This window comes from Tripterygium wilfordii, chromosome 13, assembly GCF_013401445.1.
Source record: "Tripterygium wilfordii isolate XIE 37 chromosome 13, ASM1340144v1, whole genome shotgun sequence".
NCBI classification, from domain to species: domain Eukaryota; kingdom Viridiplantae; phylum Streptophyta; class Magnoliopsida; order Celastrales; family Celastraceae; genus Tripterygium; species Tripterygium wilfordii.
In genome coordinates this window covers 13,957,519-13,974,110 of record NC_052244.1, presented here as the reverse complement: position 1 = coordinate 13,974,110, position 16,592 = coordinate 13,957,519, and the positions used below count along the sequence as shown (strand labels likewise).

General features: G+C 38.0%; 4 protein-coding genes and 1 pseudogene across 4 annotated transcripts; 3 read left to right on the top strand and 2 right to left on the bottom strand.

Annotated features, from left to right (window-relative positions):
* The first annotated feature begins 19 nt into the window (after positions 1 to 19).
* LOC120013864 lies at positions 20 to 1,576 on the top strand. Its single transcript, XM_038865825.1, has 2 exons — positions 20 to 356; positions 493 to 1,576. The coding sequence occupies exons 1-2, from the start codon at positions 254 to 256 to the stop codon at positions 1,284 to 1,286; spliced, it is 897 nt and encodes a 298-aa protein (XP_038721753.1). The 5' UTR covers positions 20 to 253; the 3' UTR covers positions 1,287 to 1,576.
* A 440-nt stretch (positions 1,577 to 2,016) lies between these two features.
* Positions 2,017 to 7,710, bottom strand: LOC120013863 (protein BREAST CANCER SUSCEPTIBILITY 1 homolog). Its single transcript, XM_038865824.1, has 14 exons — positions 7,523 to 7,710; positions 7,259 to 7,312; positions 7,062 to 7,132; positions 6,665 to 6,778; positions 5,670 to 6,109; positions 5,392 to 5,502; positions 4,304 to 5,299; positions 4,092 to 4,192; positions 3,673 to 3,859; positions 3,435 to 3,535; positions 3,224 to 3,350; positions 2,977 to 3,142; positions 2,750 to 2,868; positions 2,017 to 2,449 (listed from the first exon to the last, which is right to left on the bottom strand). The coding sequence occupies exons 1-14, from the start codon at positions 7,576 to 7,578 to the stop codon at positions 2,111 to 2,113; spliced, it is 2,982 nt and encodes a 993-aa protein (XP_038721752.1). The 5' UTR covers positions 7,579 to 7,710; the 3' UTR covers positions 2,017 to 2,110.
* A 772-nt stretch (positions 7,711 to 8,482) lies between these two features.
* Positions 8,483 to 11,382, bottom strand: LOC120012247 (pentatricopeptide repeat-containing protein At4g21065). Its single transcript, XM_038863583.1, has one exon. The coding sequence runs from the start codon at positions 10,477 to 10,479 to the stop codon at positions 8,620 to 8,622; it is 1,860 nt and encodes a 619-aa protein (XP_038719511.1). The 5' UTR covers positions 10,480 to 11,382; the 3' UTR covers positions 8,483 to 8,619.
* Positions 11,383 to 11,777: 395 nt separating this feature from the next.
* Positions 11,778 to 13,554, top strand: LOC120012626 (annotated as a pseudogene).
* Positions 13,555 to 13,696: 142 nt separating this feature from the next.
* Positions 13,697 to 16,098, top strand: LOC120012386 (tyrosine decarboxylase-like). Its single transcript, XM_038863798.1, has one exon. It carries the CDS (start codon positions 13,783 to 13,785, stop codon positions 15,379 to 15,381), a length of 1,599 nt encoding a protein of 532 aa, XP_038719726.1. The 5' UTR covers positions 13,697 to 13,782; the 3' UTR covers positions 15,382 to 16,098.
* The last annotated feature ends 494 nt before the right edge of the window (positions 16,099 to 16,592 follow it).

Genomic DNA, 16,592 nt, shown 5'->3' with positions numbered 1-16,592 from the left:
CACAACCATGTCCAACCATTCTCAACCAAGAAAAAAACACCATGACAACTTAACAACAACATATACAATCAAACAACCCAAAACCAGACAAAAAAATCCAGATTGAGAGGAGACGAAGAAGAGAGCGTTTGCACATAGCAATATTCTCTCTTTTTTGGATCTCTCAATGCAATCAATCAATCATTTGATGAAATAAGGACACCCAGATAGATAGTCCTTGATTTCATTGTATAAATCTATCTTTTGTCACAAAATGGCTGAGGAGAGTATGAGCAGGGTTCGAGCATTTTCGTCCCCAGAGTTAGCTCATTCTTCCGCAAATGTACCTGAAAGACCTGAAGATTATAGCTTAGAAGGTTATTCAGATGTTCCTATTTGTTTTCTTCCTTCAATTTATGTGTTTTTGGTGCTTAGAACAGATATATGACAATGCTGCATACATTCTATTATGTTATGATATCTTCCAACATTTCAATTGGTTTCTTGGATCAGGAATTGCTACAAATATTAAGTTACTTCTAAAACTAGTCCAAGATCATTCTGATGCATCGACAAGAAGCAATGACGATCGAAAACTGCAAAGGGTAGCTGGAATGATGACCATTCTAGACGATGTTAAATCTCGAATAGAGAAACATCAGTCGTTTAACGCCAGAAGAAAGGCTGCATTTCGCCGATGCAACACAGAACTCAGGCCTAACCATCCCATGAATGATAAAAAGCCTACTGACCTAATAACAGATGAGAAGGAAAAATTAAGGAAACAACTCAGCGCAAGCTTAGCAGCGCGAAAGAGCCTTGAAATGATGATCTCAAGCTTGGGGAAGGAGAAGAAGATTATGGCATCAGAGCTTGCAAGGAAAGTAGGCGAATCGAATGAGATGGAAGAACTTATCAGCAACCTTAAATCGCAAAACGAGAACTTGCTGGGAAAGTTACAATCTTGCGCTAAAGAGCACAAGGAGAAGAAGTCATCAAGCAGTGGTGATATTCAAGGGAATGCAGCACACCAGGAACGTAACAAGGCATTGTCAGAGCAACTTCTGAGGTCTCTTGACGGGTATCGACATTTAAAGAGGAAATACACAGATCTGAAAAAGGAAAATGTAGCTCTTCACACGACGCTGGAGGAATTGGGGGCGGAAGTAATGTCTGGACTTCAGCGAGTGTATAGTTTGAAGCAAATGATCAGTAATGGCAATCATGAAGCTGTAGATATTGAAGGGGATATTTCAGCATTAGAGCATACATTCAAAAGCTTAAACATGAAGATGTCAAAAGGATGAGCAGAAGAAGATAACTGAACGAGCTATACCAAATAGAAAGTCATAAGAGTTTTTTGCACCGGCTATTCATGTGTGATTAACTAGTTCAGTTTTCTAGCTCAAGTCTGCTGAATCCAAATAGTAATATGTATTATATCCTCACTACCTAATATTGCTTAGTTACATCCTGTTTTCACTAACTTTTTGACCCAGAAACCCTATGTAATTGTTGATTATTGCTTCCCACTTACAAGTTACAACTGCTATGTTATCAGAGCTTTTACAAAGAAACTTCTGCATCTTTACTTGCAGTTCAAGAGCGTCAAAACTACCCGAGCTTATTATAGATGTCAAGAGTATAACATGCACATACTATTTATAATTTGATGTCTTCATATTCTTCAATTTCTTCCAGAAAACAACCAAGTTCTCAAAAACAGCTGAAACTAAAATGCTGACATTGAAAAAAATGCTACTGCACACACAGTAAATCAGAGCTTGAACAGGCACAATGGAAAAAAAATGAAAGCACAACACCTTTTACTAGCTTGGCATAAGTAGTATTACGAAATCAGAAAGAGTTTCCATAACAATGCATTACTCAATACTTCATATTTGCCTGAATTGAACACGCTACTCATTTGTTTTCCTAAACCCTGAACCGATAACCAGAGAAGATTCATGGCTAAATATTTCATTGTCCTAGTTGCTTAGCAACAAGTTTCTTTGAAGCATATAACTAGATTATGCCGAATAGATATCAATACATGTCTTTGACATAAAGATTAAGACGCATAATTAACGAAGATTATACATCCATTACCTATAGGAGCCTACAATCTACGTCATTCACCAATACCTTGCAATTTGCAGGCTGCAATGGAGTTCAAAACCCACAAGTTGCTTACTACTGTAGTTCCTGTGGAACTTGCCAGAGCTTCTGCATCAGAATGCCTCTTACTAAGAGTCATAATACTTTTACCCGGATCACACCTTTCAGGCAGCTCTTGGCTGTAAACTATGAAGGTTGAAGCTGCAGGTGAACCAAATACCTGTCCGGAAACAGGCTTTCTATGCAGGATAGCTCCTCCACCAGCTACTACAAGATCTTGCAGATAACTCTTATAAGAAGGTACGAAATCTCCCACAAAATGGAACATGAACCCATCAAAAAGCCTTGGTTGCTGAAAACAAGAAAAAGAATTAAGCGATGTAATGCACATTAAAATTCAGATATGACTAGAATTGTAGCAATGCAAGCTAGCTTAACAGAAGCTATCATAGCCAATTGTAGTAGTAATATGATGTGATACAAGTGAAAAAAAATGCAACAATAAGCATGGCTAAACAGAAGCACCAGTGAGATCAGACATGATTTACCTAGAGAACAAAATATTATTTTTCGTCATGACTAGTTCTGGGTAAAAAAAGGTAAAACATTTTTTTCCAATTTGTTAAGATGGTTTAAGCAAGAAAAAACCAACCTTGTTTGCAACTCGCAGTCTACCAAGACGTGGACCATCTCTGATTCCATGAATGTCAACAGTAATTTCATATTGCTCCTCATCAATTGGCTCCATAGCATTGATGCAAGCCTTAACCCCTATAAACAGAACACCGCAGAGAAGGGAATTGGTAAGGTTCTACAAAATTAGGACCTCATAAAATCATAGCGATTAAGTTCATACGATAGAAAAACAACAATACTTACACTCAATATTCAAGATCCATTTCCCCTCCAAGATGCCCATCAAAATCTTGAGGGTTCTTTTACATGCTTTATTGTCATCTACAGATGCAATAACATGGGTGACACTTGAATTCCAAGTCTTTAATACTGTAACTCCGGAAAATCTCTCAAATTCAGAAATAATTTCCTGCAGTTAATTTAATCAACGAGGAATTAGAATGTATTTCTTAGAAAACACAAAGAAAGCAGTACATAGAGATTCTGATACCCTCTCTCCAACTGTGAGAGCTGAACAACATAGAACGATTTTGTCAAATGCTTTACACAGTTTCCTCTTCCTACTTGCATTCATGCCATCTATATCAGCAACATTGTTGTATTGAGTGTATGGCTTGCTGGAAAGGAAAAAAAAGAACCCATATAAACAGAGATGCTGAGACTTAATGATAGGGCATATTACGTTAAAAGAGAAAGCTTACACTTTTGGAATGCATTTCTTTAGTTTCCTTTCCTGAGATCCGGAAATTCCACTTGGGAGCTTTGAGGAGAGATGAAGGGGGCATAGCATAACAAAATTTTCCTGTTCCAAGAATCGGTAAAAATAAGGTACGTATATCTGGGAAAGAAAGTACAATATACAGGTATATGTTGCATATAAGTCTATAACTATGCTAAAGGTAAATGGTGCATATCGAGTATAGAAATGATTCAACTTACAGCATCCCACCGACATTGTGGGATTAACTTTGCACAAGGAATATGAAAACTCTTGCGACAACTCGTCTCATAACACCCAAGTGCAGCGCCTTTGAGTCCACAGACACAGCATTTAATTCTTCGACTCCGAACTAACTCAGCTTCAAGATTAATCGCAGTATCAGCTTCAAAATAGATATTTGGGGCCCTGAATGGTTGAGTAACTATATTATCTTGCAAGCACAAAAATTTAACCTATAAGATTTGAATCAGAATAAGAGTTCATTAAATTTGGCAAACGGTTACTGAATAATCCCAATTTCAAGATACACTAATTATTTACATCCCTATTATTTCCCAACTTTCAAAGAATATAGTTAATCCTATGCATCCATGTCCTTGTTGGCAAGCAGTATGTAATAACTTTTTATCTTGTTTACCATTCACTGCAGTTCCTATGTGAATGTATGATCTTTGATCCTCCATTATAATCTGCAGAAACAGGTTTACCGTTAAGGTAGTGGATCATCTCTCCAGAAGCCTGCAATGTTTGTCAACACAATATATTGTTGGAAATATATATGTAAACAACATATTATCATAAACATATGAGGTGGAAAAAAACCATATGAGAAGCAAGAAACAGAAGTACCTCAGTATCTTCTGAAGAAAGACAGAAAGAACACTGAATTTTACTAGTAACAGAACCACATTTGCTCAAAGCCACTCTATTTGTTAAAGAAAGCTTCTCGGCCTCTAACAAACCATCCACAACAGAAACATGAATGCTGCCTTCAATCTTTTCAGTCAAGTGAAATTCCTTTGTAGAAACATCAGTATGACTGTCTTGAATGCCATCAACCAAAACATTTTTTGAGCTGCAGTCAAACGAAACCTTTTTGTTCTGCTTCATCTCTCGATTGGATTTTGATCTACTAGGAAGCCTGATTGCCTTGTTATGCTTATTGGGTATTGTTGAAGCAGATGCTTTCTTATTATCATCCAGAGGAACAGACAAGGAGACTTGAGCAATTGTATCTTCATTTGCTTGGTTGTGAACTGCAGGAACTTCTTCAAGTCTGCTGATTTTCAGGGAATCTACCTTTTGTCTCTTTGATCTCAAACCATGATCAGTTTCGTGATAGGCGCTCTTACTTGATGAATCAAGTAGCCTCCCAGTCCCTAAGATGTTATCACTTTCTGCCCTAACTGAGACAGCAGGAAGATTTTCAGGTGTCAGTTTCACTGCAGTAGTACTAGAACAGGCCTTCATCCTTTTCGCACTATCATCTGAATTTGGAGATACTCTCTTGCTAGTTTGACTAAAATTTTCAGAATCTTCATTTAAGTTAACATGAAACACATTACTTTGATGTGCATTTTTCTTACTAAACTTCTTCCTGGCTGTTTCCCTAGCCTTCCCACTTTTCTTGTCGGGCTTCTCTTTCAAAATTTCAGAATGAGTACTTCGCGTCCTCGAAGATGAGTATGTCAGTGATATCTTTTCCTTACAACCAGTTCCTTGTTTGGTATTCAACTTTCTTGCATTGTCATGGCTAGAGTTTTCTTTTGTATTTGTACACTGTGACACTAGCTCAGATATTTTACGCCGACTTCCATCATTCCTTTCACTGTTTGTATTTGAAACCTGCAGTCCACAGAAATTTCAGCAAACAATAAAAGACACTACAACAATTGAAAACCATGAACACAAAATAGAAATTAATTTAGTTGATATACCTTCTCTTTGACTGGACTCGAGAACAGTTCAGGGGAGCAAGCTCTTTGTGTCCATTCGAACATCTCGCTATCAAAGACATCAGTGCCAGAGGATTTGCCACAAACTTTTCCCTGTATCATGTTAAGACACTTTCACAAGTTAAGTTTATTGCACTAAGTTGTTGCAATAAACCCAACAAACCATGCAAAAACAACACTGTGATTAACAACCACATCAATTAGAAAATTTGGATTTGGAAAATGTTCTCAATTAAGTTAAGCTAAATCATAACACGCACCGTTGGATAGAATCCAGTGGGGTTGTCATCATAAGAGTCCTTGATATCACTGAAAGAAGGAACAATGGGTGGTGTCATATCTATTGATTGATCCATATCAGTATCCTGACTCAAGTTTTCTGCATCTTCATCTCTCAACCAAAAGAAAGGCGAAAGCTGTGGCTTTTCTTTTCCATTTAAAGCCATATTTTCCTTTGAAATGAGTGAGCTGCTCTTTGATCCATCCTCAGTATTTTCACCGTACCCATTTCCAGATTTCATGGGTTGTTTTGGGGTCTCCGAGAGAGGATATTGGGGAACTTGAACCCTTTTCTTGGTTGGAAAGGAAGGCTTTGCGTTAGTAGGACCCAACAGCTTGGGTTTAACTGATTTGCGCAATCTCTTTCCTTTAGATGTTTCTTGCCCATCACACTTGGCAACATCTTCACATTTTTCTTCATCTGAAACATGAAGTTGACTTGAGTTGCAATTATCCCTAAAGGGCTAAAACAATTTAAAAGGTTTACTCATACACATAAAGACTACTGCAATTGCAAGAAAGTATAACCACATGACTAAATTTAGTTTGTTTAGAATGTTTGAGCTACATCAGAGTTTACTCAATGTGTACACAATATATTATAATAGAGTAAGCAATGCTTGAAAAGTACAGTGAAAAAAGAACGAACACTCAACAACTATTTTCGTGCCTACACATAGCCTTTCACTTCACAGATAATGTTTCTCTTATCCTCCAGATAACCAATACGTGATTCTTACTTTTCAAGAAAAATAAAGAAGAATATTAAGACTTACGAAGAAAATAAATATAATTTCTGCTGATGGAAATTCTTCTCTGCAAAATACAGATGATGTCATGTCATAAATTTCTAAAGGGTTCAATCACACTAGGTTTAAAATAGGAGCAAAATGAATAACTAGTCCCACCACTTTGTAATAATTTCTGTGCGGATACTGCAGTCCTGTATTCCCCATTAACATTTCAGTAATATTACCTGATAATCTTGTTGGGGGAGCATTCTGAGTGACAAATATGTTGATTCCTGAAGCAACTTCCATGCTTTTGTAAATGCTCACCAAGTTATCCATGTGAGAAGCAGCACGGATCTCTGCAAAAAAAATCATGAAAAAGGTTTCCGTAAAACATGAAGAATATCTGAAGCATTTGAAACATCAGAGAATGAGATTTGCTATGTCTACTGCTTTCCTTGTATTACAGTAACTGTAATCATCGTGTAAGATCTAATTCAGTATCCTGACCTTGTACACCATGTAACTTTCTCAAAATTCATTGACATGTTCAAGAGTATCCAAGAAATATTATGACAGTGATGTATCTAGATAGTATGAACCTAAATAATTTATAATGAATGAAATGAAAACTATACGCACCTCTTCGCCTATATGGCACTTTGCAAACAGGACAACTGGAATCTGATTTCATTGATTTCATAATACACAAACTGCAGACAAACGTAAAGAAACAGTATAATGATCTTTGCTAGAAACAAACAAAGAAATACATATAATGTTTGAAACTGAAAATCTAAATATCATAATTAACCGAACAAAAGAACAAGGGAGCTCACTTGCAGAAAACATGATTGCACGGAAGAGAAACTGTAGAGTTCAGCAAACTTAAGCTGCGAGAACAAAAATCAGATTACGTAATTAAGCGAATGCATCAGCCGATCGCATCGGAACGGCAAAAATTGCAAGATCGGAAACGAAGAACATGAAATTAGACAAGCATCAAAACCTAATCAGGAAAAAACTTTTCTTTATTATGATCGGTGTCGAGAATTTTGAAAAGACAATGAAAGAAGAGAAAATGGACGCGCTGCGTGACCTACCAGATAGGGCACTTGAGTTCTCTGCCCATTCTCTCCAGGTGAACCGGATCCCCCATTTTGGATTGAATCACCTTAACGAGATACGAAGCTTTTGATTGAGTGACAGAGAGAGATCGACGAAACCAAGAAAGAAAATATGAGAAAGATTGGCAAGGAAGGAAAGTGAAGAGGTATGGCGCGATACCGTGTTGTGTTTTCAAAATTTTAATTTTTGTTTGAATTTTAACCCGCCCATGTCTCTCGCGCGCCTTTCTTCCCCAATTTGCCGCTAAGAGGTTATTTTCTCTATTTATTTTTCTAATTTTTCTTTAGTGATGGAGAAATCATCCAAGACTCTCAGCCCACCACAGATCCGGCCTACCCTGCATGGTAAACCCATTAGACAGCGGTACGTCCCAATAAATAATCCAATTCAATCATAAATGCAATCTCAAACGCAGAATTGAATCCTAATACATACTCTTAATCCACAAATATCAAGATCCGCCCTGTCACCCAAGCTACTCCTTTGAGATAAAATATTCTTTTTTTGATTATTGTTAATGCTGAATTGCTGATACTAATAAATGTACAACAAAATATTAACAAACAACTCACAGCTCACATTTTATTTTATTTTTTTCGATTTACTTCACAAGACACAAGTGGTATTATATTGCAATATTACTATTGCAATGGTGTGGGGATTTTTTGGACCTTGGGCCGCTCATGGATCCTCCATTCACATTCAAGGAATTATCTGCTTTGGGCCGCAGACCCTCAAGGATTTATAACTTTATGGTGCTCCTGTGACAAGAACTACATACTGGAAACTAAAAGACACACTAGCATATCTTTTTGCTTACACTCTTCTCACTTCTGTTTGCTTTAAAGGTCCTGCATAAGTTGACCGCCAACGCCAAGAAACCGGCCAGAGTAAAATCAGATTCCCATTCATCTCCAATCTATAAAAGAGTGAAATGGAAAAATGGTTTGTGCTTTGTAGTATAACATGAACGTTAAACATCATTGTTTGGAAGAGAGAATTCAATAAGCATGTCTGTCTATTCCCCAATAAAATCAAAATATAAACTAATGGAGACAAACTGTGTCATGATTTACCAATAATCGCCACAAGAACAACCACCGTCCCTAAAATGGTGAAACCGGCTACGATCCCTCACAACAATCTCTCGATCATAAACCTTCGATATAAGTTTAATTGCCAAGTGACAATCAGTGCATACTCTCAAATTTTTAACAACCCTAATTTGAGTCCCTGATGCTGTGCTAATGAGCATAAACGCGATTGCGATTTTCTCGCTGTGATAAGTCAAGGCATTTTCCTTTTCTTCCTCCTCTATGTCAGCAAACACATTGGCTGTGTGAGGCACATATCCTTCTGCTTTCAACTTCTTTGTGATCTCTGCTAGCATTGAGTAGATATCTTCAGTTTGAGGATGCAATGTATCACCCATGACAAATTCATGGACTTGATTTCCCAACTCAACAAGGCTATGTCCTGGAGTTTTCTTTACGCCTTCTTTGATCATTGTCCTCCTCACTTCTTGCACCTCTTTCCAGCGCTGCTCAGATGCATAGAGATTGGAGAGTAGCACATAATCTCCACTATATCTTGGCTCCAACTGTAAAAGTTGCGCTTTTGCGACTTCTGCTATAGTTGAATGACCATGGACTGTGCATGCCCCCAACAAGGTTCTCCAAATAACAGCATTGGGTTGTAAAGGCATATTCTGAATATATTCATAAGCTTCTTTCACCCTGCCTGCCCTGCCCAACAGATCAACCATGCAACCATAGTGTTCTATTTTAGGCACAATGCCGTATTCTTCTATCATTTTCTTGAAGTAATTGAACCCGTTGTCCACCATACCGCAATGGCTGCAAGCATATAGAACACCAACAAAAGTGATCTCACTAGGCACCATCTTCTCCCTTTCCATCTTCCTAAAGAGTTCGAGTGCTTCCTTGCCAAAACCATTAACAGCTAATGCAACAATCAGAGCCGTCCAGGAAACCACATTCCGCAATCCCATTTCATAAAAAACTTGTTGTGCCTCTCTAATGCTCCCACACTTAGCATAAAGGTCCAGCAGTGCATTAGAAGGATGCAAGTTCTCACTTAAACCTACCTTCAACATATACACATGGACCCTCCGGCCCAAGGCCAATGCACCAAGCTCAGCGCAAGCAGACAACAAACTGACCATAGTGAACCCATCAGGCTCAACACCTTCCAAAGCCATGTTCCTTATAAGAGTCAGAGCCTCCGTGGGCCTACCATTAAGAGCAAAACCATTAACCACAGAATTCCAAGCCACAAGATCTCTTTCAATCATTAAATCAAACACCTTGTATGCACTCTCTACATCCCCACAAGCAGCATAAAAATGAACCAAGCTGTTCTGAACAAACAACAACGAATCAAACCCATTTCTAATAGTAATGCCATGTACATTTTCACCAAGTCTAACATCAGCCAACTTAGCAGTGACCTTTAAAAGAAAAGGGTAAGTATGGGAGTCAGGTTCAATGGACTCCACATGTATTTTGCGATACAAATCAACAGCTGGCCTCGGATTTTCACTCTCAGCATAGCCTCTAATCATTGTATTCCATGTAAAAATGTTTGGGTTTTGGGTTTGGCTAAAGATTTTGTCTGCATAGGACATGGGGGCCGAGAGTGAGACAAGGGAGTAAATAAGGTGTTTGCCCATGTCTGGATCGGAGATTGGGACACCGCTCCTGATTGAGAACGCATGGATTTGCCTGAGTTTGGATTTGGTAGAGGCACATGTTTGCACTAGAAAAATGCATTTCTTGACAATGTAAGCTATATGGTTTCCTGGGAAAGTTGCTGTTGGGGTGGTTGTCTTAGAAGCTGAGATTGACGAGAAAGAACGTGGAAAAGAGGTGGAGAAGACCAACCTTCGATAAATTTGGAGTCTTGGGCGCATTAGCGATTTTCAGTTCATTTTTGGTCAGCAGGTTCTTTCTTTCATATCAAATGAGAGTGATCCGCTCGTACAATTTGGAGAAACATTTTAGAAGCGTAACCATTTCATATTTGGAATGGAAGTTGGGCTTCGGATTTGTGTTCCCTAGAGGTGTCCATCGGTCCGGGTCCCGGGTTATCGGTCCGGGTTTGACCCGACCCGATAATTTTAAAGAGATGAATGACCCGACCATTAACCCTATTAAGAATATCCGGGTTATCGGGTTTCAGACCACCGGGTTATCGGACTATCGGGTTAGACCCGGTTACACACGGCGACCCGGTTGAACTTTCACATTAACAGAAATGTCAGAGATATTTATGGGTTTGTTTGTTGTTTTAAAAGCACATGACTGTGCTTCTGTGTCTGTCTTACGATGTGGGATCCCGAAATACTATTTGCCTTTCATATGTGTGGTCGCAAGTGATATGTTGCATGAATTCACATGGTTTTTCCTTCTGATTGATGACATCATAGTCATATTTATTTTGTCTACTTTTTATTTTTTATTTCATGTTGATGTGAAACATGACATAGATAGGAGAGAGGATGGGCATAGGCACACAACATCTAAATTACTAAATCTGACATAGCGAGGAGAAATGATAGACATCCCACTTTGGTTTCTTTGTTATACTATCTCAGTATCTCATACTCCTCTTTCCATTTTTTTTATTTGCCAAGTTAAATTTATTACGCTTTTTACTTTTCCACCACAAGTTTTCTATAAATTTGTGGTCTTCATAAAGGGTTAAAAGCAAACAAAAGGAGGAGAGGATTACAACTTACAGGTGTCGAAACTTGAATGCACTTATATTTACAGTATATTTGAGGCAAGCAATATCCCACATCGTAAAGTCAGGAAGAGAGCACAAGAAACAAGCCTATAAATACACAGTGAAGTCCAGGAGCAGCCCAACCTTTAATATAAAGGGTCATTTCAACCGGGTTATCGGGTCACCCGATAACCCGAAAATCATATAAATTGTGACCCGAGACCCGACTCTATAAAAACTGATTGGGTCGGGTCTGGCCCGGACCGATAAAAAAGGTATCAGACCCGTCTGATAAGCCTCGGGTCGGTCCGGGTCATCGGGTCGGTCCGGGTTTACAAACCCGATGGACACCCCTAGTGTTCCCTCTCTTTATGTAAGCTATAGAATTGTGGTATGTGGGCCGACGCATTAGTCGTTACAGTAAAGAGGAGAGTTTTTTTTAAGTGGATTGGGCCTAACCGGTAATACTGCCGAGACTTAATCATGGGGTGGGTGATGTTAGGGTGGCAAAAAAAATTTTCAAGATCGGACAATATCATCTATTTACGAAATATTTATATGTTTGGATTATTAATCCGTATTGGATTTCAGATTCAACTCATTGAGTCTAAACGCCCACAAATGGTTCTTTATTACATTGGACTGTTGTTGTCTTTGGGTGAAAGATCCCGGTGTTCTTACAAGATCTCCGCCAACAAATCTTGAGTTTCTGAGAAACAAAGGAAGCGATTCGAGGCAAGTAGTGGACTACAAGAACTGGCAGATAACTCTCAGTCGTAGATTTCGAGCCTTGAAATTGTGGCTCGTGCTAAGAAGCCATGGTGTCGCTAATCTCCGGAGCCTTTAAAGAACCCATGTTGAAATAACCAAGCTTTTTGAACAACTCGTGTAGGATGACAGTAGATTTGAGATTCCAGTCCCTAGAAACTTTGCCATGGTCTGTTTTCAGATTTCTCCAGAGGCAGTTGCTAAGAAGGCCAATGACAGGGTTGATTGTGAGAAGAAAAAGTTTGAGGAAGATGTGAATCAATTGAATGAGAAATTGTTGGAGTCGATTAATGCATCAGGAAATATATGCTGTTGTTGATGGAGTGTTCGTCATACGTTTTGCTGTTGGTGCAACCTTGACAGAGGAAAGGCATGTGTGAATGGCTTGGCTGGTGGTGCAACAGCATTTAGATAAAAATATAAGTGGATTTGTTTGTGAACTTTTTACTTAAAAATAAGATGGATGAAAGGCTACGATGATGTATTGATGTGTTTTTTTTTTTTGTGTGTGTTTATTGAATAAACATTTATGTAACTATGTGTTTCAAGATAAGATAGATGTTGCAAGCTCTATTTTAGAAGCTTCATACATGAAAATGTAATCTCTATGGTTGCAATTGTCATAGGTAAATTTGATGCTAGTATTACTAGTCTATACACAAGCGGATACAACAAATTATAACTTGTCGCAAAGACCAATACTCTCATGAACTCTTATAAATATTATTTTTTTTTTAACTTTTATATACCTCATCAAATGACTACCTATTTGTGATTAGTTTTTTATTGGGCTAAAGAGAACATGTATCATTGTCATTAGTTAGGCATTGATTAATATAATTTTTAGTCACTCAAAGATTTGTCAATTTCCAAATTACTATTGGTATATTTTCTAAATTCCGGACAGTTAACCTGCTAATATTTTTTTTATCATGTACGTGCATGTGACTATATATATATATGTATGTATGTATGTATAGGGTAGTGTTAATAAGTATCCTAAGGGTAATACCCGAATTTTGTCGGGTCGTTTTCACTTTTATTTTATTCTTAAATTTATTGTGAAAAACCCAAATTTATAGCCCAATTAAATTTTTCCTAAAAACCCAATTAACTTCGCCCCAATATCCAATTAATGATAAGCACATAAAATACAAGTCTCATTTTCAAACTTACCTCAAGCCAACAAATAAAGCCCACAAGCCCAATCCACAATCCATGAGCCCATATACCCAAACAAAGGATAACCCTAAAAAAAAGAGAGGAAAAAAGATATGAAAGGGGGAGGGGCTGCTCGTTTATAAAACTTAAAATACATTCATTTTTCAAATTGCAATGCACCTTATTCATTCTTATCCAGTGTGCTAAGGACACTCATTTTTCAGGTTCCAGTGTCCATCACGTTTGTTTTCCGCAAACTGTGAACCATGGGTTGCGGGAAAAATGCCGGCGTCGCGTGCCTCCTGTACTAAAAACTATGGTTGAAGATTGATCTTGTTAGCGAATAAAAGAGAAGAGACTAAGCTGGAATAAAAATAACACAACATATAATTTACTAATCTAGTAAATATTCGATTTAATGTATTATTATTTCATTTAAAAATAAATTAAATTATTTTAAAAAAATACGATTTCTCAACCTTTTGAACTAACCGGTTCAAAAATTATTACCAGAGTCCAATGCAAGGGCAATTTCATGCATAAATAGACGACTCTCGTAATGTTTAGACATCAACACAATCTACAATTTTCCAATCCATTGAACGTAGTATTTGCTTTTCAAATGGGTTCCCTTGAATTTGAGCACGAACTCAATGACATTTCCTCCTTCGATAACCAATCATTGAATCCACTAGACCCAGAAGAGTTTAGGAGGCAAGGACATATGATGATAGACTTCCTTGCTGATTACTATCATAACATTGAAAACTTTCCAGTTCTTAGCCAAGTCGAACCGAATTATCTCCGAAAATGCTTACCAGAATCCGCTCCACACAATCCTGAACCAATTGAAAAAATCCTCCAAGATGTGCAAAACCACATAATGCCAGGCATCACACATTGGCAGAGTCCCAACTTCTTTGCTTACTTCTCTGCAACTTGTAGTACTGCAGGTTTTCTTGGTGAAATGTTGAGTTCAGGCCTCAATGTGGTGGGATTCAGCTGGATATCATCCCCTGCAGCAACAGAGCTCGAAAGCATAGTCATGGATTGGCTCGGAGAAATGCTTAACCTCCCAAAATCCTTCCTTTTCTCTGGCAATGGTGGAGGTGTTATCCAAGGAACTACTTGCGAGGCAATTCTATGCACACTAATAGCAGCAAGAGACGAAATGTTGAAAAAAATTGGTAGAGATAAGATAGGGCAGCTTGTCGTTTACGCATCTGATCAAACACATAGCGCGCACCAAAAAGCTGCCCAAATCGCCGGAATCCACCCAGAAAATTTTCGAGTCATCAGGACAACAAAAGAAACATTGTTTGGTTTATCCCCTGAAATGATGAAACTGACAGTAAAATTTGATGTACAAGCAGGACTGATTCCATTGTTTCTATGCGCAACAGTGGGTACAACATCGACAACAGCCGTCGATCCAATTAGGCCATTATGCGATGTCGCGAAGGAATATGGAATTTGGGTTCATGTGGATGCTGCTTATGCAGGGAGTGCGTGTGTATGCCCTGAATTTCGACATTTTATCGACGGTGTAGAGGGAGTAAACTCATTCAGTCTAAACGCCCACAAATGGTTCTTCACTCCATTGGACTGTTGTTGTCTTTGGGTGAAAGATTCAGGTGCTCTTACAAGATCTCTGTCAACAAATCCCGAGTTTCTGAGAAACAAAGCAAGCGATTCGAGGCAAGTAGTTGACTACAAGGACTGGCAGATCACTCTAAGCCGTAGATTTCGAGCTTTGAAATTGTGGCTTGTACTAAGAAGCCATGGTGTCGCTAATCTCCGAAGCCTTTTAAGAACCCATGTCGAAATGGCCAAGCTTTTTGAACAACTTGTGTATGGTGACAGTAGATTTGAGATTCCAGTCCCCAGAAACTTTGCAATGGTATGTTTTCGGGTTTCTCCAGAGGCAGTTGCTGAGAAAGTCTTGAAGAAAAAGGTTGCGACAGATGAAGAAGAAAGTGTGAATCAATTGAATGAGAAATTGTTGGAGTCGATTAATGCATCAGGAAGGATATACATGACACATGCTGTCGTTGATGGAGTGTTCGTCATACGTTTTGCTGTGGGTGCAACCTTGACAGAGGAAAGGCATGTGAGAATGGCTTGGCAAGTGGTGCAAGAGCACTTAGATAAAATATAATTAAGTGTGTATTAGTTTCCATACTTGTATTAAACTGCGACTTCTCTTTCTCTCTCTAGAAAACTAAAACTTTCAGACTTTTTTTTGTGTGGAGGAGGCGGCGTAAATCACACATCTACTACCTCCTCCTCCATAGATCTGCCTATTTTGAAGTCTCTTTATAAGTTTATTATAAATTTCTTAGTTAAATGACTATTTTTCTCTATTTCTCTAACTTGTTTTTGGAGGGTATATTGCTATGGCTTCTTGACGAAGCATTTTATCGGTTGATTGGCATGTTTTGTTGGAAATCTACTTGTTTTGCAGGCTTATGTTTAGGAAGAAGCGATTTTGTATTTCTAGTAACGGGTTCTTCAAAGAAGGGTACTCTTGGATATATTTGCAATGGACATGGTTTCATATCTGCTTTGATGATTCATCGCAGCCAACAACAATGGAAATCGATGAATGACCGATGGGTATGCAACCTGATTCTACTATGCCAAGTGCCAATGAATCAATCTCAGCAAGCTTACCGCACTAGCCGGTCAGGGACAATTGGAAAGTTGCATGAAACCGGGCAAGGGTGACCTAGATCTAGGTCAAATGGGCCGCAGCCTTGTGTTGCATTCCTTATGTCTTTATGCTTATCCTCTTGGGCCAGCTTTAAGAGATGTATTTGGTTGTTTGGAGGAAAATCATGTATGAGTTGTATTTCATTTTCAATTGTACCTCTTCTTTTGTTAATGGATATTTTTCGGACAAACAAAAAAAGTTATGATAGAGATATGAGCAGCTAGTATCCTAGTTATTCTACGTGTAGAGTTGTACGCATATAATTTTATGTGCATCATGTGGAGTTACAAATTCACTTGGATTCTGTGCGTCAAATTGAACTATTGAAATAATTGGGATACTCCCAACTACTGGTATCTTTATTATTTTCATTAAGAAACAATTATGATGGGGATCCCAATAGTTGATATCTCAATTATCCCATCATAAGTTGTACGCTCAAAATTTTATGTCATCAAAGTACAAATTATGGTGATCACAAGTGGGGTGTTCAAAACTAAATCGGTATCAAAATCGAACAATTTTTTTAAAAATTTAGTTTCAGTTTTAGAATTTTGATAAATTCGATCATTGGTTTTTAAAAACAAAATTCGTTTCAGTTCCGAAAATCAAAATAAAATACGTGATAATAAATTATGACTAATTATATATATATA